At 38.4% G+C, this 26,927-nt stretch overlaps 1 protein-coding gene across 1 annotated transcript; it reads left to right on the forward strand.

Moving 5' to 3' along the window:
• The first annotated feature begins 9,909 nt into the window (after positions 1–9,909).
• Positions 9,910–10,845, forward strand: LOC100717166 (olfactory receptor 4D10-like). Its single transcript, XM_003464266.1, has one exon. It carries the CDS (start codon positions 9,910–9,912, stop codon positions 10,843–10,845), a length of 936 nt encoding a protein of 311 aa, XP_003464314.1.
• The last annotated feature ends 16,082 nt before the right edge of the window (positions 10,846–26,927 follow it).

Raw genomic sequence — 26,927 nt, forward strand, 5'->3', positions numbered from 1 at the left:
TTCCCTCCTATCACTGCTTTTCAAAATGCTTTCACATCAAATAAATTCTATTCACCAATCATTTTGAATTACTCATTATTTCTGTTTCTCCTAAGAAACAAATGACTTTCATAGATTCTGGTCAACATATCATAAACTGAAATTGTCTTTCCTATCACAGAAGAAAAATGAAGAATATATTTGTTGATGGGAGAGAAATACATTCCTTTTCCAGCACATCTTTGCAAGAAATAAGGAAAACTAAATCAAAATAAACTCACATACTCCCACCACAAGCTGCCCTTCACAGAAAGTGAAAAGAAACCTTATAATTAAGCCCAAGGCACCATGGGCTTTGGTTTCCATGATGTGCTTCATGAAGTAATAATATCCAAATTAACTTTCTCTGATTCTTTTTTTTAAGTCAATGAAATACAACAAAATGGGATAGAACAAAGCCAATCCATACAATGCAGTGAATTTGGTGCAGAACTTCAGAGCAGGATACTAGGATAACAGTAATAGGTACCACAGTATACCTTGTTGTCTTCATACTAGTTGTCCATTCAATCAGGTATAGAAAATCAAACCAAAAACAAAATACTATAAAACCAATCAAAACAGAATACTAAATAGAGAAAAACAATCAGAACAAATCAAAACAGTGAAAACAATATCGACCTTCAAAGATAAGACACAAGGAAATTCCCCATATTTGCTATATTACATATCGTCGTCCACCCAAGAGATGCTCAGACCAGAGGCCCCAGGTCACCATAATAAACCAAACAATACAAGCATTTAGTTGCTTTATGTACCTTAGTTTTTATCAACTCCGACTGACCTCAAAACCATTCTGTTGCTAACTCGGGGTGGGGGAAACAAGGAGTATTTGATTCTCAGCCCATGCACTGGTAGACTCATGGCAGACACTGACTTATTCTCTCCCTGGTGGACCCATTGTTCATGCCACTTACCAGGAAGAGTGACTCCTTGCTTTCTTGGTTGGTCCCCCAAGTTGCAGCATGGCTGATTTTAGGAAGACACTGATTTGTTCTCTCCCTGGCACATCCATGGTGCACACCACTTACCAGAATTCCTCTGATCATTTAAAGCAATAAATTAGTGTTCTCATCCAAAAATTGCTCAGTCTAAACCCCACATTCCAGAGCAGATGTCTTATATCTAACTTTGCCTAAGTCCTAATGTGCACATCACCAATTATGATATGAACCTCAGCAAGACCCTATCACCATCTTCCAAACCCCAAACCCACTGACCAACCCTACATGTTTCTTCAGCACCCCATGCTTAGCTGTAGCCTAAGATTTGGAACCCTCTTGCAAATATCCTCTTCTCTCCTTCCTACTTGAAGTACTATTTGTGTCATATACCCAGCCTCAACACAACTGGAATGTAGTAAACAATATTAAGACCTCATGAATATATATAAATCCTATGAAAGAATGTTGCCTCTCATCTCTGCTCCTCAAACTATTGGAGGATCTGTTTAAGGAAAATGGTGATGTAGGCTGTCCTTATGTTCTCAGGTGCCTGGGTGGCAAAGACAGGTAGATGATTTGACCCCAGGAGTTTGAGGCTAGTCTGAGTGACGCTGTGAGATGCAAGAACTGAAAGAAAGGAAAAGGAAGGAAGGAACACAGGAAGGAAGAAAGGAAGGAAGGAAGGAAGGAAGGAAGGAAGGAAGGAAGGAAGGAAGGAAGGAAAGAAGGAAAGGGAAGGGAAAAGAAGGAAAGAGAAGAAGGGAGGGAATCAGAGAAAAAAGAGAAAAAATAAAGAAGCTGTAATGTTAAGGAAAGAAAAGGAGAGAGGAGGGAAAGATATCTTTTTAACCTTTGATGAAATGACTTCTTATATATGACAAAACTGTGAAGCTGCTTCTCAGACTATGCACATGTATGAAAAATGCCAAAGTGAAGTATCAAGTCTTACTCAACAGGACATGTTGTTTATTTGTTTATCTTTATTATTCATATCATTATTTGTGCTGGGAGGGCTTTTTCATGTCTGAAGTAGAATGTAGGTAATAAAGTAGTTGAGACCACAAAAATGTTTATATCCAGTATAAATCTCTGTCTATAAGTCAGATATTCAAAAGCCCTGATGATGCAAGGAAGCCATTGTAAAGGGTCAGACAAACTGGGAGTGGAGGGCTGAGATACAATAGATATTGGGCCATAAGACTGGGTCATTGCCATCTGTAATGCACACCACTGGGAAGCTCTGGCTTTCACAATGAATGAGATGGAGAGTATTTGAGGAGAAGAACAGCAAAATAATAATGCATATTTTTAACATGACTTCAGTGGATACCATTCTGAATAGACCAAAGAGGGAAAAAACAAAAAGAGACCAATTTGGAAGGTTCTGCAATAACCCTACAAAATAATCACTACAGAAGTCTAGCACCCAGGAAGCAAGAAGATGACACATTAAACTTTTGGGGGAAAAAAGATTCTACCAAGAATTCTGTGCCCAGAAAAACACAGGAGAAACTAACATACCACCAGATGAACACAAGAAGAGAAAATACTTATAACTATTTATTTTACCCTCCAAGAAATACTAAAGGCAATTTTTATTTTAAAGAGAAAAAAAAAAACAATGAAGAGGTACAAATCTTTGAAACAAGACAACAGAAAATCAACAATGGTTAATCTCTTGAGTATGGTTATCTTCAAAATAGTTGCTCAGATTATAAGGGATATGCACACATAATTTAATCAAACAATATAAGAACAATTCTTTTAATGAAAATAAATCAGTAGTATAAGTATTTTAGCTGCTTTTCTTTTCCCTTCCTTTTTTCCTCTTTTCACCCATCCATTTTCTTCCTTTGGAGCAATTTATTTTCTCTTTCACAATACTTATTGTTCATCTTGGGTCTTATTTATTCTTTCGTTTCTTACATTAGGGAGACAATATGAGTTTATGCACGCAAGTCTGATTTACCTTACTTATGAGTATGGACTGTAGTTGCATCCATTTACCTGCAGAAGCCTAGAGTTTATACTTCTGTAGAGCAGAGTAGTACTGCATTATATAAAAATACTACGTCTTTTGTACATATTCCTCAGCTGATGTGAATCTGGCTATTACAAATTGTGCCAAGATTCAGCTACCACAAATTGTGCTGCTATATATTGGTGCATATATATCGCTGTGCTATTATGTATGTGATATGTGGTAAACTACTAAAGGAAATTTTTGAGATGAAAAATAAATTGCAAAAGTCTCTAACTTAAATAAACATGAGCAATTAAATAACATCAGGAAAGATAACTATGTGAGGTAAATTTTGCACATTTTTAATAAATGGTACTTGAATTTTTAGAGAGTGAAGAGAAAAGGTTAAGGAATGATCATTCTGTTGGCAGCAGAATAGCTGTGGAGGCTAATACAAGCTACAGTTTCTGATAATGTCTTGTAAAAGTACATTATTTTCAATATTTATATAGATATATAAATTCAAAATAAATTTTATATATTTGAATTTGAGAGAAAGTCACTACACTGAAAATAAATTATGAAAACATTTTTTAAAACAGTGCAAACAGAAAATCACCGTCATACCCTGAGTTTGAGACCAGCAAAGCTTTGTTTAGGAAAGAAATGTAGGGGCTGGGGATTTAGCTCAGCGGCATAAGCGCCTGCCTTGCAAGCAGGCAGTCGTGAGTTCGATCCGTGGTACCGATAAAAATGAAAAAGACAAAAAAAAAAAAAAAGAAAAAGAAATGTGGAAAAGGGATATTTATCCTTTCGCCTTTCCTTAGACACTGACAAACAACCTGCAAGAAAACCAAGGGAGGAGATCGATTCCCTGTCTTGACTTTGGAATTAGCCTCAGAAGTGTAAGCATTCATCAATCATGCACTTTAAATCTGTCAAGGTCCCTTTATGATATCTTCATAACACATTGATAAGTCTGATAAAAATAAAACTCACACTATGTTAATGACTACAGCTCATAAATAGTGCATTATATATTCAATAAACAATAAATTCATTATGCTTTTTAAATTCTCAGAATTTGCACACCTGCTCAATCCACCAGCAACCCTGTGGGCTGGAAAGCTGTCTTATTAACTCATCTATCTGTTTTCTTTCAGCTACAAGTCTGTTGTTTCAGATTGATTTTGGCTTCTGGAGGTGTGAGCCTCCTTTTCCCCCTATTACCTATTACCTGTGCTTTTAGTTGATTTTCTCTAAATGGTTTGAACATGATTGATACTCTATTATGTCATGGTGCATCTCCACAATAACTTTTTTTAAGTCATCCTAAAAATAATACAACTCCAGAATACAAATTACATTAAGAAAAGAAAGGAAAGTGATGGATATTTCCCTGAACCTATCACAGTTTTATTTCTTTCTCAGAATTAGAACTGAATTATGCCTGGGAAAATACCCTCCAAGGCTGAGTTGTAGCTCAGCAGTACAACACCTGTACAGCATGCAAAAGGCCGTGGAGTCGAACTCCAGCACAACCGAAAATGCTGCTGCTGCTGCTGCTGCTGCTGTGCTAATAATGGTGTTGAACACATTAATCACCATGCTGCTTATTATGTTTTTTTTCAATTTTGTATTTTAAAAACAAAACAAAAAGGATAGGAGCAATACAAATTTCAAAACTTAGGAAATTAACACCAATTAGTACATTTCATATTGTTATTTTAGAAGTAGTTGTTCAGATTATGGAATTTTAGACATAAAAAAGCAAACAAACAATGAAAGCACAAGCTTTTCTTTTTGATAAATACACAGAAATTGGTAGTATAGTTATCTATCTTGCATATCTACACATATACAAACATATATGTATACCTACATACATATAATCTCTACCCCTTTTCTTTTTCTCCTTTCTCCTATCCTAGTCATTCTTTCCTTTTGCTGTGACTCTTACTAGTGGGAGTGCTGGCTGACCGGCCTTTTCTGGGCTATCCTCCATACAGTGTGTAAGTCAGACCATATTATTCCTCTTCTCCTGATACTCCAAGGTCTCAACATGCTGAGCCAGAGCCTTTCATTCCATTACTGTCTCACAGTTCCACTCTGTATTCTCTTCCCATAAGTCACATGTCATTCACAACGGTGGCCACCTCCTTCTGAAAGATCACCACACAGTCCCTCATCACTCTTTTAGAAGTGGCACATCCCTAAATTCATCCTAAACATTATACTGCTTTATTCTTCTCTGCAGCACCTTTCACTTTATCACATCAAATATCCTTATCTTCCTGTTAGGCTGAAAGCATCAGGAGGGCAGGGTTTAGCATCTGGGTCACTCTCATGTCTGGTAACCTCAAGGTACCTAGGGTGCAGGAGTTATAAAATAAAAGTGAGTGAATGCTTGCTTTAACTGGATTGGAGATACCAGAATTCCTCTCACACATATAGTTTCCTATCTCAGGAGAGCATAAGCCCCTGGTTCTTACGTGCATATTTATCCTGGTTCTGATTTCACTTTAAGTTCCATTTCCATGTTGATGCATATCTTTCTAGATCAAAATTCAATGCACAACTCAAAGTCTCCTCTCTCTTTCTATAGTTAGTACATATTAGTCTGAAGAGTATACTTTCTTTCTGAAACTATGACCTAATTATTAGACATTTTTTGAAATGCACACACTAGTCCTTTCCATACATTGGTTCTATTTCTATTTTTGAATTTGATTAATTTTTGTGAGCATAACTATATAATACATAGTTTCAGGAAAATGCAGAGCGGCATCAAATTTTGGTCACTTTTACTTCTCCTCCTCACCTCCTACAGCGAGCATCAGTGTTACCACTTGATATTCAATTTTCTTTTCTTTTGGCTTTTTGACACACACACACATATATATGCATATATATATATATATATATATATATATATATATATATATATATATTCTCATACTAGTCAAAACTTGAAAATTGAGTTTAGAAAGAATTGTGGTTCATAGTTTGCCATATTGTAAGAAAAAACTGGTAGAGCTTAGTGTAATAGGATTGGTTTCTCTCCTTCCATTAGAGAAAAATTTGCTTTATTCTATAATGAGTGCTGTGTGTCTGCACATGTGTGTGGGTGTTACTCACAGGTTAATAAGTTCTCCTGGGACCCCATAGCCACCAGTGGAGCTGCCCACTGACTTCTCTTCCCTGTGCTAACCACAGTCCTTGCCGGTCTCTGATTATAGGCTGGGGGTTAAGGATCAGGGAACTGAGGCAGGGCACACTGCAAGACAGGGAAGGCATAAATCAGGTGCGGCTCCTCCATGTCCTTGGAAGACTTTAGACACAGCATATGGGTGTTCTCATGCGTGTGTGCCTGCAAGCACAGATGAGGCAGTAACATCTTAATGCTGCCATGTAAGGCTTCACTGCACCACCAAAACCAGATCATCTGCTTTCTTCTTCAGTAATATTCCCTCTTCCATTCTCATGTCAGGCCTCAGGCTGAGGGGCTTGCACATGGGACAAAGACACCACCAGGGAGCCGTGGAGATATGGTCCCTGCCTCTCCCTTCTTGAAGACGGGGCACAGGCACTAACATGCTCAGCTCCACCGAGAGAGTTTACCCTCAGGAACACAAGCTTCAAAACTTCTTATCTGATGTTAAGTACTGAAGAATGGACAGGTTTGAGTCGGAATGTTGGGATCAAGGGAAATAAAAGTCATCAAACTGCTAGCACAGGCTAAGGTAAAGCATGGTGAATCTGAGTTGTTATTGATTGTGTGTAACTGATGCATATTTAATATATGTTCCATACTTCAATGCCTAGATGACCACCTCAAAGAGAAACACAGCTCAGGTAGGTGTCACACATCGGAATGAGAGATGTGCTGAGAGGGAAGTGAAGATGTGGTGCTTTGGGGAGAAGAGAAGTCACCACACATCTGTCAAATCCTTTGCATTGCTTCTCGGTGAGGCTGCTTGAGATTAAGACTGTAAGCAGTGTCTCTGTCAAGTTCTTTTCCTCTCAAAGCCACTTGCAAATAATCTTGCAAACCCAAATTTGAACTTGTATAGATTGCACTTGGAAGAAAAATGCATATGTACACCATTCTGTTTACATCTATTTCCAATTTTATACTTTCTTACTTGCACCCAACCTGGATCACTTTATAGTTTCATGGAAAAAAAGTATTAACAATTAACTATCACCTAATGAGTGGAGATAATAATTAAACAAAGCTGCTCTCAAAACAGTAGAAGCATTGTTACCAGAAGTGAACCTGTCCTTGATCCTCTACCATATCTCTTATGCCAACAAAATTGGTATCTGCTTCTCTCACAATGCAATTCACCTTTATTCTGCATTGTGACCTTTATTCAGCACTATGAAAATTCACAGACTTGAACACATTAGACAAGTGCTTTAGCCCTGATATAAATGACTGAGTGATTCACTGCTTGATTGATTGATCCCCAGCCTACATTCTCTTCTGGTACATAGGATTCTTTTGTATTTGTTAAACTGTAAAAATTCAGCAACACAGATCAATTAATTCTTTTATGTTTTATTTTTTATTAACATGTTTCAGTTACACATATTCAGCAGGTTCACTGTGATCTACTCATATATGCATAGAATGCACACTGGTAAAATCTGACCTCTTTTATCCACCACCCCAAAAAACACACATCCTTCTCAATCTCTAGCACTCAGTATTCTAAATTCAGGTGAACATACTGAGCTTCCAGAAATGATAGAGAATATAGGGTACTCCCCTTTTTCTGACTGGTTTATTTCACATAATATAAGGTTCTCCAGATCAGTCTATTTATCCATATACATTTCATGATTGCAATTAAGTTTATTAGCTAAGTCTGGGATGACACAAACAATATTAATAATAAAATTTCCTGAATGCTCAATTATATCTTCCACTACCTCTTAGAAAGAAACCACTATCCTATTCCCCTCTATGCTCAAACAAAGCCACTTTCTATCACCATTTTCTTTATCTCTTTTGAAAATGCTTGGATTGATGTTCATGTTGTCTGCAAGTAGTATACTTATTCATGCCATTTTTTGAGTTTCTGTCACATGGAGCATTGTTTTCCATCTTTGATATTCTGTCTTTGAAATATTTTAGTTAATATTTGATTTTATTCTCTCCCCCCCAAAAAAAGTAATAAGAACTAAGGAGTAATAAAATCCAAAATGTGTAAATTTTGTTGTAAAAAAGAGAGGGAGGAAAAAAAAAGAGCTCTAACGGATATAACAGCAAGTGTGTTTAGGGGTGTTAAATAGCTGACTATATTAATGTTTTTGGATCATTGAACACAGCTGTTTGCAGTCTCTCTGTTTGAATGTCTACTTTGTATTCTTTGATACTGTGATTTGAGCAACTATTTCCAAGATGATAATATGTAATCTATTAACAGGTGATTTCTTACTGTTATGTTTTTTTTTTGTAGTTCTGTATTATGTGTAACCTTACAATGCTTTGTTTGTTTTTGTGTTTTTCTCTTTTTCCTCTTAAATAAAATAAAAAAAGAAATATTTTCGTTAAAATGTTTCTTCTATAAAGCTATAAACCATGTTGTTAATCCTTGCTTCTTAGTCCACCATGCCAGTCTGTTTTCTTTTTATTGGCGAATTGAGACCATTTGCACTGATGGTATAACTGATATGTATTGGCTTATTCTCATCATATTACTTCCCTGATGTTGTTTCCTTGTCTTTTCCCTCAGTTTTAATTGCTTGCCCTTCCTGGTCTATCACCACTTTCCAGAATGCTCCTGCCATACAATATACCATATGTGGCCCAAAATGAAAAGAAAAAGTCAAAATCTGTTGACTGCCTGTCCTACAGACTAATGTTTTAGATTTTGCAACCCTGAAAATGAGGACAAGAAGGTCAATAAACTTAGGTCAGTTGTTCAACAACCAAACACTTCAGAAGAACCACTGAATATAATAATAAAATGTTTATTAACAAGGTAAGAAATTGCCTATTGCTAAGAAAAATCTCCTTCTACCCCACAGTCCTTTGTGTTGTGCCCACCCTATCACAATTTCCTGTGTCCTCCATACAGGTCTGCTGTTTCTCCAAGGATTGACTTTTAGCAGTTGTTTTTCTTTGTATGAGTGAGCTCTGCTTCTATTTCTTGGCAATTTGCCAGTGCTGAATGAAACTTCTGTAAGATACTATCCTTAAGTAGCCTTGGATAGAGCTGCCACAGCACTAGCAGTACTGTATCCCGTGCATGTTTATACACTTCAGTATTTGTGTTTTCCATCAGGCTGAAATTTGCTACAGAGTAAGAATTTGTTGTGCTTGAACATACACTGGCAGCAAAACCCCCTGAGCGGATTACAGAATGTGCTGAATGACTTAACGACCTCTAGATTAATTAATGATTATGTATAGTGGTGGATTGGATGTTGACTTTGTGGGTTGAATGTTGGCATCTAAACAGTATCACATCTGGATTATACATCCACAACTTCCTACTTATGAGAGTTTTGGGAAATCAATTCTCTTATTTGACATCATTTCTTACATCTGTAAGAAGAAACAAATACCTCTGCCTCTTAAGAATATGTAACAGAAATATTCATGGGATAATATTTCATAAGATATAAAGATGTGTAAATTATACAATTAAATTGTGTTAACATTTAAAATATACATTCTTTTCCAACATAGATTGGAACATAGATAAGAAAATGATCATTGAATGTTGCTGTATATAATAATTTCATTCAATCACTAAACTGATTCTATTCATAAAAATGTGGATGGTACTAATAAAAATATGGATGATTCAACGAATCCCAAAGTGAAGACACTGGTGGGACAACCAGAGCTGCATTCTATAGGCTGAGAGGAGAAACAGGGGGCCTGAAGCAGAGCTTTCACATCACATAGCTTCAAACCAAACAGAAAGTGCAAGTGCTTCCACAGACATGGGGAACTGCACCAGGGTAAGAGAATTTGTTTTCCTTGGCCTAACCACAGACCAGGAAGTGAGCAGGCTCCTGTTTGTTCTGCTGCTTCTGGTGTACTTGACAACTCTGCTGGGAAACCTCTTCATCACAGTCACAGTGACCTGGGAGTCTCGCCTTCACACCCCCATGTACTTCTTGCTCCGCAATTTATCTATTGCCGACATCTGCTTCTCCTCCATCACCGCTCCCAAGGTGCTGGTGGACCTTCTCTCTGAGAGCAAGACCATTTCCTTCAGTAGCTGCCTGGCACAGATGTTTTTCTTCCACCTCATTGGTGGTGTGGATGTATTTTCACTGTCGGCGATGGCTTTGGATAGGTATGTGGCCATCTCCAGGCCTCTGCACTATGTGACCATCATGAGCAGGGGACGGTGCACAGCCCTCATAGTGGCCTCCTGGCTGGGTGGTTTTGTCCACTCCATTGTGCAGATTGCCCTCTTGCTTCCTCTTCCCTTTTGTGGACCCAATGTTCTTGACACTTTCTATTGTGATGTCCAGCAGGTCCTCCAGCTTGCCTCTACAGACACTTTTGTTCTTGAAATGCTGATGATTTCTAATAATGGATTGCTCACCACACTGTGGTTTTTCTTGCTTCTGGTATCCTATTTGGTCATATTATTATTAATAAGAACTCAGGCAGGAGAGGGCAAAAAGAAAGCCATCTCCACTTGCTCCTCTCACATCACAGTGGTGACCCTGCACTTTGTGCCCTGCATCTATGTCTATGCCCGGCCCTTCACTGCCCTCCCTGCAGATAAGCCCATCCATGTCACCTTCACGGTCATCTCCCCTCTGCTCAACCCCTTGATCTACACCCTGAGGAATCAGGAGATGAAGTCAGCCATGTGGAGACTCAGGAAGAGACTCAGACCTTCTGATACAACAGGCCAGTAGTTCCCTCCCATCTCTGCTTTCAAAATGTTTGCACATTGGCGAACTCTATTCACCAATCATTTCTAATTACTCTTCCTTTCTATTTCTACTAAGAAACAAATGACTCATAAACTAAAATGGTCTTTCATGTCACTGAAAGAAAGTGTAGAATAAATTTGTTGGCAAGAGAGGAATACATTTTTTTCCAACGCATATTTGCAAGAAATAAAGGAAACTAAATCAGAATAAACTCACACACTCCAACTCCAAGCCCGCCCTTCCCAGGAGGAGGGCACAATCCCAGATTACAAGCACAAGGCACCATGGGCCTTCAGTTACATGTCTTTCTTCAACTAATTACATGTTATTTAAGTTGCCACTCCAATTCCTGAAAGAAACAACATAAATTAATACCACCTACAGATTTTTTAATCTAAAGCCCACATTCTGTAGCAGGTGCCTTGGAGTTACCCTGCTTATGTAACTATAATGATCTAACCAGTTTATAGTTTTGTGACCAAAGACAAGGCTTTTATTTGATCTTCCTCTGAAAAAAACCTACTGACCATCCCTGTGTTTCTTCAGGTGACTGGAGTTATATCTAACACAGTACTTGGGAACTTGTTACTGATTTTCTGCTGTCTTTGTTTTTACTTACCCCAAAAGGATCATACTTCATTTATGTCATGGTTCAAGCACTGAACAGAATCAAAATATAGTGAGCACTACTATAAACTTGTTTAATTAAAACATTCAGTATTCAATATTCAGAATAAATATTGCCCATCCATCATATCTTTTTTTCAGTCACCGGAAGCATATGTTTAAGCATGAACTCTGGTAGAGAGACATATACCTGTGATCCCATTGAAGGATGAGGTAAGAAGATATTTGAACCCTAGATTTCAAGGTCGGCTTAGGCAACAGAGTGAGATCCTGTCAAAAGAGAAGAAGGAGCACAAGAACAAAGGAAGGAAGGAAAGAAGGAAGGAAGGAAGGAAGGAAGGAAGGAAGGAAGGAAGGAAGGAAGGAAGGAAGGAAAGAAGGAAGGAGGGAAGGAAGGAAGAATGAAAGAAAGAAAGAAAGGAAAGAAAGAAAGAAAGAAAGAAAGAAAGAAAGAAAGAAAGAAAGAAAGAAAGAAAGAATTTTCTGCTCATAAGAAGACCCCTGAAAAGGGACAGAAACCTATGAAGCTACTTCAGACTATGCATGCTATGGTTTAAAACAAAAATATCTCCCAAAAGCCTAATGTGTATGGAAGATAATTGGGTCACAGGGTGATAGTCTCATTGGTCAATTAAACTATTGATTAGTTTGGTAGGTGGGTGTGATTTTAGCAGATGGCTACAGGGTGGCTTTGGGTGACAGAGGTATGACTTGGTACAGTACATCTCCTCCCTAGATCCTCTTGTTTCTCTGCTTCCTGGCCAGCATGGGTCAAGTACTATTTCCTTAGCAACATCCCTATCTCCTCCTGCTTCAACCTCAAAGTCTGCCAACCATGAATTAAAACCATGAGTCAAATTTAATCTACTCTCCTTTAAGTTTCAGGTGCCAGGTATTGTATCAAGAAACAGGAAAGAGGCTGAGACACATGTTCTCTCTGACAGTGGATCGTTGGTGTGACTGTAACTGACCAAGTGGTTTAGAAGCCTTTGGCAGCTGTTCATAAGAGGACTTCTGGAAAGGTTTGCAGACATTAGCTGGAGAAGCCCCAGTATGCTGCAAACTAAGTTAATGGGAGATTCTGATTAAAGCTGATAATACCAGAATTTTAACAGAAAAGCCCACAGTAAAAGCCAGGCTCAGGATGGTTACACTGAGAATGAGGATTCCATTAACATTTGGGCACATGTCATATGTTTCTCATACACTAAAGCTATGGGAGACTGATTAAGGACAGTGGACTAATTAATCTGATAGGAGAAATTTCAAAGCACCCCAGTATTCAGGTGTAGCTTGGATACTGCTGGCTGCCTGAAGGCAGATGTACAGTAAAAACCAGGAGCAAAAGGCCCATATTAAACTGTCTCAAGATTAATTGGAAAGGAAGTGCCTGCAGAGTTGCAACCATAAGAGGATAATATTTGCTGAAAAGATTAGCATTAAGAAGCTAAGTGCATTTCATCAGGAACATAGAAAAGATGCCTTGAGGGCATCTCTTGAATCAGCAAAGTCTCACATTTCAGAGGTCCAAGGGTGCCAAACTGAAAGAGTTTCATTCACAAACAGATACAATGAACACCATGCTCAAAAAGGGCCAAGTAGAGCCTGGGTTGCCCAGGATTTGTTTGACAGTGGTCAATCATCCACAGACCACTGTGGGCATGATGAAAAGGGGCCTGACCACTGCTCAAGCTGGCAGTGGACATTAGCATCATAAATGTGGTGCTGCTTATACAGACATTCAGATTGCAAGAATTAAAGGACTAGGGAAGCTTCCACTTAGATTTCAGAAGAAGACCTGGCAGTCTAGGCAGTGTGCCCTTAACAGGACAACCCATGAAACTATGGAAGAGAAGTCATTCCCATTAATTTGGAAATGCCAGGAACATGAAACATTTTAGAAAAGAACTATAAACGTTGAACAAAGCCATCCCAAGAGAAAGGCTGTGTGGACTATGACCAACAATGCCATGTAAAGCAAGTCCTCCTCAAGTCACATCTCTCCACAACTTGCCTCAAGTGCTGAGCATGCAGCCATAGGGTTAATGTTTGCTCTGCCAGATTTCATGTTTGCTTTGGTTCCACTCCTTTGTATTCCCCTATTTCTATATCTTGAAATGGAAATGTTTACTATGTACCATGTACGTTGGCCATGTTTTGCTTTCTCTTTTATTTTTACAAAGGTTCAGAGGTAAGAGATTGCCTTGAGTCTCAGGTCCAATTTTGGCCTTGAACTTTTCAGCACTGTTGAAATTGTTAAGATTTAGATGACTCCTAGAGATGAACTAAAGCCATTTTGGATAATGAACTAGCCATGAGTCTTTTGGGGGTCAGAGGCAGAATGTTATGGTCTAGATAAAAAATATTCCACAAAAATCTCATGTATTTGGAAAGTGATTAGATTATGGGTCATTATCCTCTTGAATAGATTAATCAATTACTGAATTTAGTAGATAAATGTGCTCTTCAGATTTAGGACATGGTTGGCTGTTGGTCACTGACAACGTGACCTGAAAGCTATATCATCTTCCACATCCCCTCCATCCCCTCTCTCTTCTTCTGGACTCCCATGGGTTGATCACCATTCCCTCTAACATGCCCCTCTGACATCCCACTTCTGCCTTGTAGACTGAAACATGAGCCAAAACAAATCTCTCCTTCTTAAAGTTGTGGGTGTTGGGTGTTGTGTGCATCAGTGGAAAAATAACTGCACAATGCATATATATTCAAAAACACTGTAGCAAACTGAAAAGCATTATTCCATATATAAAATCAGTTTTTCTTTGTTTACATATACTCTTAAAGCATTATATTTGCGATTCTGAAAGTTTTCCCCTTGTTTTCTGGGGTAAATCCTATATCTTAAAATGGTTGGAACTACAAAATTATTTATGACCAGTATAAATCTGTCTACCAATCAGGTATACAGAGACTCATAGGATACAAAAATCTGAAGGACTCTGTTACAACATAGATTAATGGAAGCAAAGAGGAGGGAGACAAGTAGTTGAGGTCAGGCAGATAATGGAATGTGGATCAGGTCATTACAATCTAATATGGAAACCATTGTAAAGCTTTGACGTTTGCATTCATTAAAATAGAAACCATTTGGAGGGCTGTAGAGAGCAAAATAAGTAATACTGCATGTTTTAACAGGATTGCACAGGGTTCTGTTATGGATAGATTGAAGTGGAACAAGAACAAAACTAGGGAAAGCAATTAGGTTTCTGCAATAATCAAAAGAAATAATGACAATATGATATAACCTAGTAATGGTAGGTATAGGGTATGTTTAAAACTTTTGGAGGCCAAACCAATGAGATGAGCTGGTGGATCCAAGGTGAGTCCCTGAGTACCTCTGTAGCCCAGGGAACTTATGCACCCAGGTAATTAGACATTGGGCAGCTTCTTCATTCTCACTTGTGTGCCTCCTTCCAATCTGATGCCTCCTCCCGATTTTTCACACGTCAGAGACTCAGTCTGTATGGGTGAAAGTGATTTCTCAGCCTGTCCCAAAACAGCACTTGACTTCCTAATGGAAGTTACACATTAACAGTACTGTCAGCATGCAGGAAACAATATGGATATAAGATTTTCCTTTTTTTTATTTTAAAGAGATTAAGACAAAAGAGGACATAACAAAGCAGATCATCAGAGCAATGCAAGTAACACAGCATTTTACCACAAGACAACCCATAATTAACAGTAACTACCATAGTGTCCCTTTCTTTGAAGTAGTTGAGTATAGCTTCATATATGTATCAAGCAAAAAAACATAATAAAACCATAAAAGAGAGTGAAAACATTACAGGGCTTTCAGAACCAAATAGTAGAGAATGAACAATGACTACCATATTATCTCATTTTCCATAGAAAATTTGCTTATACTATCACAATAATAATATCCAATAAGATAACAGGATAGAACCAAAGCAACAGAAAAATAAAAGCATAGTAGGATTTCCAAGTAAGATGATACGAAATCAGCTCTGGATATCCTAATATCTTCTTTTTAAAAAATAGCTGTTTATACTATCACAGATAACAAAATCAAACAAACTAGGATTAAACCATTCCAACTAATGAATACAGACACTACAAGGCTTCAGAGTAATGTAATGGGGAATCATGATTACTATAAACTCTTATGTACTTTTACCATTTCTTACACTAGGGAAACTATATGGTATGTATACATGTGAGTTTGATTTATTTCACTTATGAGTATGGTGTCAAGTTGAGTCCATACATTTATAAATATATCAAAGTTATCATTCTATACAGCTGAGTAGTACTCCATTGTATAAAAATGCCACAGTTTTTTTTATCAATTCCTCAGATGATGTATCATTAGGTTGTTTCAAATATCTGTTTATTAAAAATTGTGCTGCTATAAACATGGGTGCAGATATATCACTGTGGTATAATGTTTTCAGGTCTTCTGGGAATATGGCTAGAAGTGGAATAGCTGGAACAAATGGAACTTCCAAAGCCAGCTTTCTGAGAACTATCCAAACGTACCTCCACAATGGTTATACCAGTCTACAATCTGATCAAAAGTACAGGAGGGTTCCTTTTTCTCCTCTCCAGCGTTTGTTGTTGCTAGTTTTCTTGATCCTGGCCATTCTTTCAGGAGTGAGATGGAATCTCAGGGTGGTTTTAATTTGCATTTCTCTAATGAGTAATGAAGATGAACATTTTTTTCATATATTTATTAGCCATTTGTATTTCTTCATCTGAGAACTGTGTATTCATCTCAGATGGCCATTTTTGGATTGGGTCTTTGAATTTCGGGGGCGTGATTTTTTTTAAATTCTTTTATGTTTTAGACAGAAGTCCTTTGTGGAGGGACACTTCACTAGGATTCTTTCCCAGTTTGTGGGCTTTCTTTTCACAATGCAAGAGTTTTCTTTTGACACGCAGAAACTTTTTAATAAGAAGTGATCCTAGCTATTGATTCTGGAAAGTATTTCCTGTGTGATTTGATTCCTATACATGAATTCTCTACCTACACCTATGTCATTGATTTTACCAATATTGTCTTCCAACAGATTTAGTATTTCTGTTTGAATATTTGGATCTTTGATCCATTTAGATTCTAGTTTAGTATATGGTGATAGGCAAGAGTATAGTTTTAGTTTTCAGCATGTGGAGAGCCAGTTTTTCCAGCACCATTTATTAAAGAGACTGTCATTGTTCCAGTGAACGTGTTTGGCCCCTTTATTGAAGATAAGGTGGTTGAGTGTGTTTGTAGTTGTGATTGTATCTTCTAATCTATCCATTGATCTTCGGCTCTGTTTTTATTCCAGTATCATTTTTACACTTTTTATTACACTTGCTTTGTAGTATAACTTTATTTTATTATACTTGCTTTGTAGTATAACTTCAAGGCAGGGATTGTGATACCTTCTGTCTTATCTTTTCTACTTAGACTTGCCTTTCTATTCTAGGTCTCTTCTGGTTACAGATGAATTTTAAGAGTCGTTTCTCGAGATCTGTAAGGTATGTTGATGGTATTTTGATTGGGATTTAATTGAATCTGTATAAAAGTTTTGGGAGAATGGCAGTTTTATGATATTTATTTTTCCTATCCATGAGCAAGGGATGTCTTTCCATTTTCTGAGAACCACTTCAATTTCTTTTTCAGGGTATTATAATTTTCCCTGTATAGATCTTTTACTACTTTTGTGAGATTAATGCCTAAGTATCTCATTTTTTTGATGTTAGTGTGAAGGGTGTGGCTTTTTTATTTCCCTCTCAGTGATTTGTTGTTAGTGTATAGAAATGCTATTGATTCTTGAGTATTGATTTTATATCCAGCTACATTACTCAATTTATTTAGTATATCTAAGAGGTTTTTAATGGAGTTTTGGGGGTCTTCTATGTAGAGTATCATGTCATCCACGGATAATGATAATTTAACTTCTTCTTTTCAGATCTTTACCCCTTTTATATCTCACTCTAGTTTTATGGCTCTGGCTAGGATTTCCAGTACTACGTTAAATAGGTGTGGTGATAAGGGACATATTTGTCCTGTACCTGATTTTAAGGTAAAGGTCTTCAGGTTTGGCCATTTGATAAGATGCTGGCTGTAGGTTTGTCACAGATGGCCTTTATCATATTGAAGTAAAGACCATCTATTCCAATTTTCTGTAAGGTTCTTAGCATGAATGAGTTGTGGACCTTATCAAAAACTTTTTCTGCATCTATAGAGATGATCATGTGATTCTTACTTTTGGTTTTATTGATATGGTGGATTACATTTATTGATTTTCATATGTTGAACCATCCCTGCATGCCTAGCATGAATCCCACATGGTCATGGTGTATAAACTTCTTGATGATTTGTTGCATCTTGTTTGCCAATATTTTACTGAGGATTTTTGCATCTGTGTTCCTAAGGGAGATTGGCCTTTAATTCTCTTTTTTTGTTGGGTCTTTCTCAGGTTTTGGTGCTAGAGTAATATTTGCTTCCAGGAATGACTTAGGAAGAATTGCTTCCCTTTAATTTCATTGAAGAGTTTGAAGAGTGTCAGCATTAAGTTTTTTGTATTTCTTATACAATTCCAAAGTGAATCCTTCTGGACCTGGTGTCTTCTTTGTAGGTAATGACTTAATTAATTTCCAGTTTCATTAATAGAAATTGGGCTCCTAAGCAATTTTTCATCTGCTATACCCAGTTTTGGTACTTCATATATTTCTAGGAACCTGTCCATTTCTTCTGTTATTGAACTTAGAAGACTAGAGGTTTTTGAAATAGGTGTTGATGATCTTCTGTATTTCCACAGAGTCTGTAGTGATTCCATCTTTTTCAATTCTTATTGCATGAATTTAAACTGTGCCTTTCCTTTTTTAATAAGGTTGGCTGGGGCTCATCACTTTTATTTACTCTTTCAAAGAACCAACTCTTTAATTCATTGATTTTTATTGTTTTCTTAGTCTCTATTGTGTTAATTATTACTCTGATTTTTATAATTTCCTCCCTTCTTTTGGCTTTCATCTTGACTTGCTCTTCTTTTTCTAGATGTTTGAGGTGTAACATTACATTACTTATTTGTATTCGTTCTGTTTTCCTGATATGGAAACTCAGTGCAATAAATTTTCTTCTGAGGACTCTTTTCATTGCATCGCACAGATTCCAGTAAGTTGTTTTTATATTTTTGTTTGCTTGTAGGTATTGTTTAATTTCTTCTTTAATTTCCTTTGTGACTCACTGATTGCTCAAAAGTGCATTATTCAATTTACATGTTTTTCTTGGGGTTTTGCAGTTTCTTTTATCAATAATTTCTAGTTTCAGAGGACTATGATCTGATAACATGCATGAGATAATTTCAATTTTTTGCATCGATTTAAATATATTCTGTGAGCTTTTATATGGTCTATTTTAGAGAATGTTCCATGTGCTGCTGAGAAGAATGTATATTCTGATGTTGCTGGGTGGAACACTCTGTATATGTCTATCAAGTCCATTTGTTCACAGGTGTGATTCATTTCTGTTATTTCTTTGCTGAATTTCTGTCTGGTTGATCTGTCCCTTGGTGTCAATGGTGTGTTAAGGTCGCCTGCTATAATTGTGTTATTGCTAGTTTGAGTTTTCCTTTGTGTTATTACTTGCTTTGTATAGCTGAATCCTCTGGAATTTGTTTCATATATATTTAAGATAGCTATCTCCTCCTCTTGAAGTTTTCCCCTAACCAGTATGTAGTGACTTTCTTTATCTCTTAGGATCATTATTGCTTTATAGTTCATATTATCTGCAAACAGAATAGCTACCCCCACTTTTTTTTCAGTTCCTGTTGCATGAAGTATTTTTTGATCCTTTGACGTTCAGTCTGTGCATTTCCTTTTGAGGTATATGGGTTTCTTGTAGACAGCATATGGTTGGATGTTGTTTCTTGATCCATTCTGCCAGTCTGTTTCTTTTAATTGATGCATTGAGACCATTTACATTGATGGTTATAACTGTTATATATTGGCTTATTGTTGACATATTATCTTTCTGCTGTTGCATCTTTATCTTTCCATTCTGTTTAGTTGCTTAGTGGTTTTTTCCTATGTGTATCTAGACTGTCTTTCATCCTCTTCATGGTTGGCTTGGAGTTCGTGAAATTCTTCAGCTGTTCTTTGTCATGGAAGTGCATTATTTGCCATCCATTTTGAAGTACACTATTGCAGGGTACATCAGTCTCGGTTGAAAATTATTTTCGTTTAGGACCTGAAATACTTCAATCTATGCTCTTCTTGAATTCATCATTTGTGTTGAGAAGTCTGTTGTGATTCTGATAGGTTTTCCTTTATAGATAATCTATCTTTTCTCTCTAACACCTTTCAGTATTCTATTCTTATGTTGGATTTCTGGATTGGTGATTATAATATGCTTTTGTAAAGTTATATTTTGATTATGGCTATTTGGAGTTCTATATGCTTCACTAGTCCTTATGTCAGTTTCCATTCTCATGTTTTGTAAGTTTTCAGCTATTACTTCTGTGAATAGCCTTTTGATATCATTTGTGTTGTTCCCTTCTTTTTCATTTGTCCCCATTAATCTTATGTTTTTCTTTGCATCATCTTGCAACTGTTGAATTGTCATTTCCTCATTCCTTGTTATTTTTAAAAGCTCTTTCTTTCCTGTTCACTAGCTGCAATCTTGTCTTCGAGGTCTGAAATTCCATCTTTACTTTCATTGAGTCAGTTTTGACAACTTTTGATGGAATTTTTGATATCCTGTATATCTCTTTGTATCTGCTTCATGTATTCTGTTTGTTTCTTAAATTGTTCATCCAAGGATTCTACCTTTTTATTTTGCTCCTCTAATTTTTTTAACTGTGTCTTTTTTAGATTTGTTCAATATCTCTTTCAATACTTTTATCATTTCTGCTTTTACCTGGGATATTATTTCTAGTTTGAATATCTTTAAAGCTTCCTGGAGTTGCTTCTTTATTTCAGTTGGTATTATTACACATATTTCAGATGTATTGCATATATTTTCTTCTATGTACATGGCTCCTAGCCTTTCTTGGGATGGGCTGAAGTTTTGGGATTGCATTTTGATCTTTTGTTTTGTCATTTTCCTATATTTCTCTATTTCAAGTGTTTTTCTCAGCCTTCCCCTGGTTGTGTTAGAAATCATCTCCTATGTCCTAGGCTCCTGTGACTGAATGGAAGTTGCTGAGCATGGTCCAGTCAGGTCTTCAGGCCCTCCTTTCCACCTGCAGTGTTCCAGGTAGCTGCATAGGCACCTAACCACTATGGATGATGGGCTAAAGCTCTCCCTGGGCAAAGACCAATGCCCTGGAACTCACTTCATTTGATCTCAACTCCCATAATTGAAGAAGGTTGCTGGGCATAATCTACTCAGGCTGCAAACCTCCCAAGGCTAGTCTAATGTGGCTGGAACCTGGGCGGGTCCTTGAGCTCTTGGAGGGATGATATTAATAAGTCTCCCTGGGCTCCGGATGGTGCAGGTACTCACCCAAGCCGCAAAAAGAATTTCCCAATATGGGAGAAAGTTGTTGGGTGTGTCTTTGGCAGGTCTGAAACCTGCAGAGCCAGTAAAGCCTCATCTGGCTGGGCTCTGGATGGGCCTTTGATCTCTGGGAGCAATGATCTAAATAAAGCATCCCAGGGATCAGGATGGGGAGCAGACTCACCCCAGCCTCCAGCTGAGTTTCCAATTCCAGAGAAGTTCATTGGGCTTTGGTTGTAAGATTTTCTCTGGGACTCAACCTTCCCAGAAAACATCCCTGTAGTCAAAGGCGGGGAGAACAGACAAAACAATAAAATTTATATTTTGTACTTATTAATAAGTTATGTATCTGGAAATGATTGCTCATATAAAGGATGGGGGCTTTGTTAAATTTTGTTTATTATCACTTATTGTGCTCCTTACATTTATGAATGGGTTAAATAAATATAATTTTTGAAGAATTCTTGTGGTGCTAAAAAGCAAGAAAATGTTCATAAACCAAAATGGGGCTGTATTAAACCACACAAAATCTGACCAAAATGCTCCTAGGGGCTAAAGTTGAGAAAATCTAAGCCAAGAAATACGTAATACAGTGTGGATTAATTGCCTAAAGTATAAAATACGTATCCATGCATCTATATCAGTATAAACAATTGAATAAGTAAATGAATGGAGGGCAATAAAGTGTAATACACAGAATATTGTGGAATTTATCCAAAGTCTCCACACTCAAACAAGTATGACCTGACTACCTGTTCTTTCTAATGAGCTATGGTACAGTAGAGAGCAGAGGAGTAACTTGGAGAATCCTGACAGGTAGCACCTGGGCCTGCTGTTCTAAGTGTGTAGCATCCGTGGCAAGCATGTCTATGCATGTAATTTTTGATATGATGGGCTGAAAACAGAACTTTACCTCTGCTTGGCTTCTTCCAAAAATTTATAACCTCTGTCTAACAATGAGAAAAAATTGTCAGACTCACCCTAGTTAATCAAAGGAACCAATCCAAGGATTAGTTCAGACTAATCCAAGGAACATTTCTCAAAATACCTGACCAGGACTCCTCAGTACTCCAAATCATCAAAACCAATGGAAGTGTGAGAAATTGGCTTAGTGCAGAGGATCTTCAGGAGACATGACAGCCACAGGTATGGTGCCCTAGGTGGCACCTTGGAACTGCAGAAGGATGTAAATCAAAAGCTAAAAATAAATCATGGGTTTTATTTCAAAAAATTTGTCAAAATGTAGTTTCTCATTCATGATAAATACACTATCATAATAACTGGGAATTCACACATAAAAGATACATGAACCCTGTAAAATAATCACAGCTTTTTATAAATGCACTTTAAAATTAAACATTTACTTTTTAAAAAGTACATGACCCAGCCAAGTGTGGTGGCTCACACCAATAATCCCAGCACTTGGGATGCAGAAAGATCTTTGTGAATTGGAGATCAGCCTTGGCTACAAAGTTAACTCAAGGCCAGCCTGAACTGTATAGTGAGACCTTGTCTCAAAAAGACAAAAAAGATAAGAAAAAAAAAGTACCTGACCCATGGGAAATCTGAATAAATACCATTCCAATTTTCTCTTTTTATGTAGATGCTTGTCTAAATATTTTGTCCTGATTTGGAGATCGGTGCATTCTGAGTGGTATGGTCATAGACTACTTTGTCCTGATTCTGAAAGTTTTCCTTCCCCTAAAGTCAGCAAAAGAGATGGATAAGGGAGACTCTGGGTTAATAATACTGCAAAGTAAAACTGTGCTGAGCTGCCATTCAGGGCATCTAAAATGATTAGTGCTCCCTTGTTTACTTGTTTATCTGCAGTGGCTGCTTGGATTCCTGGTTTTGAGGAGGACATCTTTGTGGAGCAGGGCAAATGTAAAGTCAATCCCTACACATGGTAACTGGGCAACAGAAACAGTTATTCCAAACTAGTGCTACAAGGCTGCATATTCTGTTTGGCACTTTTCAGCCAAGACAGAGCAGGGCATACTAAATTTAATTCTGCTTTCATCTAGAGAAGCACTCTGGACTGGACTTCAGTGGTGTTTACGGAGATTTCAGGCCACAAAAGCTGCAGCGGGCTACCTGGACACTGTCTGTGTCAAAGGAGGGAAAGAACTCTGCTGCTGAACATCCCAGACAGATGGGGAGCAATGATTGTCAATATTCAGTTTTAAAGGCCATAAATAGATTTCTAAGGTGGCCAGAGAATGCAGCCAGATGATTCCCACTGCTCACTGTGTGGCTGTCTTGGTGGCTTATTTCATTTGACTTTATTTTTCTCAGCCTGTCCCTGCTCAACCTCCTCCACAAGTGGGGATCCTCATGAACAAAATATCGAGATAGGAGCTGCTGGGTATTTCCAGAGCCTCCATGGCACATGTCTCCTTGCAAACGTTGTCAGATTGGAAATGCAACAGGATCCAGGATTCAGTGGTGGGGTCAGACACCGGCCAGCTGCAGGTCCATCTGCAGCACACACACCACAAACAGGCGCTGTCTCCTTGGTTTTGTAAGGAATTCAGCAGGGCATATATGAACACAGGCACTCTTCCTGCTGAAACCACAGCCTAAGGGAGTTTGCTCCTTCCACAGCCTGGAGACAATTTCATACGCAAGACAAATAATTATTGCTAAGCACATGTGCCTTGTAACTTCTTAATTACTCCCACTGAAACTGTGTCACCATCTACAGGACTTTTTTGCAGCCACATCCATGCCAATCCCTCTGCTCTTCTCACACGGGTTCTGGGATCGAGGAATTGGTCCATCATGTGATGGGGCCCTGGGAATCAGCTGGGAGTGGGGATAAAATATTATTCTCTCAGTTTGCCTTTCATCACGCCAAAGGGAAGAGAATCCACTGGAGTAAGCAGCTTTCTGAGGGTCAATTAGCAGAATGCTCTGAAGCTAAATGGCTCCCATCTCTACTTAGAATCCTGGAGTCCAAAAAAGAAAGCTGAAGATTTTAAGTAAGATAAATAATTTTATGAGGGTGTGTGTGCTTGTGATGTGTGGGTCTCGGTGGTCCAGAGTGGAAAAGGAAGATTGAAAATACTGAAATCCAGGTGTGACCGTTAAGATGCAGAAGTTCCTTTTGACTACACATCCCATCCTGTGTGCACTGACACGCTCCACAGCGCCTCTTCAGTGCCAGGCATCAGAGGATGAAGGTTAACGAAGAGGACACCATGACACAGACATGCAATTGGGTGTGGGATTGGGGAGTGGCTGTATTTGTTCTCTGGGACTGGCTCAGTGGAATGGGAGGAAGCTTTGCTCAGACATCAGGGATCTACTCAGAGGTAACATACTAAGTGTTAGTCTATAAAGTAAAGTAAAATAAAATATTTCAAACTCTCAGAAAAGCAGAAAGACCAAAGGAAAAAAAGAGAAAGAAAAATTGAAAAATAGAACTGGGGTATGGCTCTGTGACAGACTACTTGCCTAGCATGTACAGTGGCCTGGGTTTAATTCCCAGGGTGGGTAGAATGAAGGGAGAGGGGAAGGAAGGAAAAATGGAGGAATAAGGAAAGCAGGAAAGAAAGGAATAATGAAAGAAAGAGAGAGAAAGTAGAAAGTAAGAGAAAGGAAAAGAAAGAAGAAAGAAAGCAAAGGAAGAAAGAAAGAAAAGAAAGAAAGAAAGAAAGAAAGAAAGAAAGAAAGAAAGAAAGAAAGAAAGAAAGAAAAAGAAAAAGAGAAAGAGAGAGAAAGAAAGAAAAGGAGAAAGGGAGGGAGGAGGAAGGGAGGCAGAAAGAAAAGGGGAAGAGGGGAAGGGAAGGAGAGGGAAGGCTGAAACTTTAATACAGTGAACACCTCAAAACTCTTCTTTAAATTTGTCCCCCAAAATTATAGCCATAATTTTCTTCTCTCAGTCTTTTGATTCCTCCGTGTTGTCATCCTTCCCTTCCCAGCCAGACTTCCTGTCTGTAAGCAAATGTCATGTATCCCAGTGAGCTCCCTGCCAGCACAGGCTTTCCTCCCATTCCCAAGTGTACCCTAAGTGTAATGTCACCTTTTCCACGTGGTTTTCCTGAAAAGTCATTCTCTTCTCAAACCAAGCTTTCTTCTCTCCTGAGATGGTCCCCACTCCCATATAACCATGACAGTCCAGCGCTTTTCCTACTGGGTTTCTCTCAGGTGACCTAATCTTTGCTAATGCTCATCAGTATCTGCTAAATGAGCAGAAGGAATGAGAAGAGCAGAAGGGTGGGGAAGAAGTTGGGGAGGTTGCTTTTGAATTATAAAGGATAGTTTACCAATAAAAGACCTGTCCTTCCCTCTGAAGTACTGACCAGCTCCAGAGCACCCCAAGTAAATGGGGGTCCCTTTGGAAGCCTTGTATAACTAAGTGGGCTCTCCTCCACATGCGCAGTGAATACACCAAGTTGATACTGTCTGATGATAGTGTTCCCGCTCTTCCCGCTAATCAGGATGTGCAGTTCCATTTTCCAGAAGTCTTTTCTTAAAGGTTCACCAGGCTGGTAACCCCAACAGATGGGAGCCTGTGGGCACACAGCCTCCCATCTGAGAATTGCTCACTCCTCACGGCTCCCTATGAGGTGGGTATTACTTCTACTGCACAGATGAGTCAATGAGGCCCCAGTGGATTCACCTGTAAGCAAGGTAAGGACTCAAACCAGTAACTCTTGTTACATAGTCCTTGTGCCTGCACAGTTTCCTCATTGTGTGCCTGAGATGCCCACCCAGAAAGCAGGTGATACAAGTCCTCACAGTCACAGTCACAGTCCTCTGGGGCACTGTGTTACTCTAGTCCTCAGTGCAGTGTGGTTTAGCATACAGATTAAGGGAAGTACATGGCTCCCCTGAGAGACTGTTCATGTTTCTGCAGAAGCCATGTCTGTGTGAGTGAGTTCACAGCCCAGAGATTTTCTGTAAGGTCACATAGCCCCCCTACTGTGAATTAGGCAGTGCTTTCAGAACTGGTGCTTTACTTACATGGTTTCATTTGTTCTCACAAGAGTGCTTTAAAGAAGATGCAATCCTCTGTAGATGCCCAGTATGAATACAGAGCCCCAGGGACAAGGTAGCAGAATCACAGCCACCAGATGCTGCTGGGATTTGATAGGGCTGTATGGTGTCGCAGTCTGCTAGCTACTCAGTGCCCCTTGGTAGTTCAAATTTTGCTTTTCTTTGTCACATACAGTATGGGTAAAAATCACATAGACAGGAAAGAAAACTTGAAGAGAAAGTGTGCTAGAAAAAAAGAACCATCTTGACTGGACCTGGAAAACACACCTTGGGAAGGGTAGGGAAATGACCATTGTTATTTTCTTTCTGTTTATAGAATGAAAACGGCGTAAGTGGGGAAGAAAGCATGGAAGACCTATTTCAAAGGTTCTTGGGAAGAGGAACAGAACCCAAAAGCAACCCGAGTGCATTGTATCTCATTAACATGCTCAGAAACTACCAAGGCTGGGGAGCACTCCTCTGCCTTGGAGAAGCCTGGGTCCTCTGCGGGCAAATGGATGCAACATGATGCCATAATGTTAGTGAGATAAATAGGGCATGTGAGCTTAAGTATAGCAACATTTTTCTTATGTGAGAACCCAAAATGTAAATAAAGTACAAATAAAAGGCAGATAGTAGGAAATAGGGAGATGGAATGTTGCAAACGGGAAGGGCACCAAGAGAAAGAGGATTTCAGTGTGGTGGTGCACATCTATTATCCCAGCACTTGAGAGACTGAGGCAGGAGGATCACTGAGAGCTTGAGATCAATTTGGGCTACAAAATGAGTTCAAGGTCAGCAAGAATAACATAGTGAAACTTTGTTTCAAAAAAAAGACAAACAAAAAAGAAAGAGAGAAAGGAGAACAGAGGAGGAGGGTGAAGGAAGAATTGTCATATGCTGTGTACATGGCCCCAGCTCCCCATGAGGAATGTAAACACCATGCACCAACAGTAAACAAAAACTGAAGACTTCTTTTCTGGCTGGAACC

The sequence above is a fragment of the Cavia porcellus genome, unplaced genomic scaffold (genome assembly GCF_034190915.1).
Source record: "Cavia porcellus strain 051 isolate PalLab524CR breed Dunkin Hartley unplaced genomic scaffold, mCavPor4.1 scaffold_17, whole genome shotgun sequence".
Lineage (NCBI taxonomy): Eukaryota > Metazoa > Chordata > Mammalia > Rodentia > Caviidae > Cavia > Cavia porcellus.

What these genes read in the sequence shown, in the direction of transcription:
- LOC100717166 (XM_003464266.1), top strand. Translation starts at nt 9,910, where the DNA reads ATGGGGAACTGCACCAGGGTAAGAGAATTTGTTTTCCTTGGCCTAACC.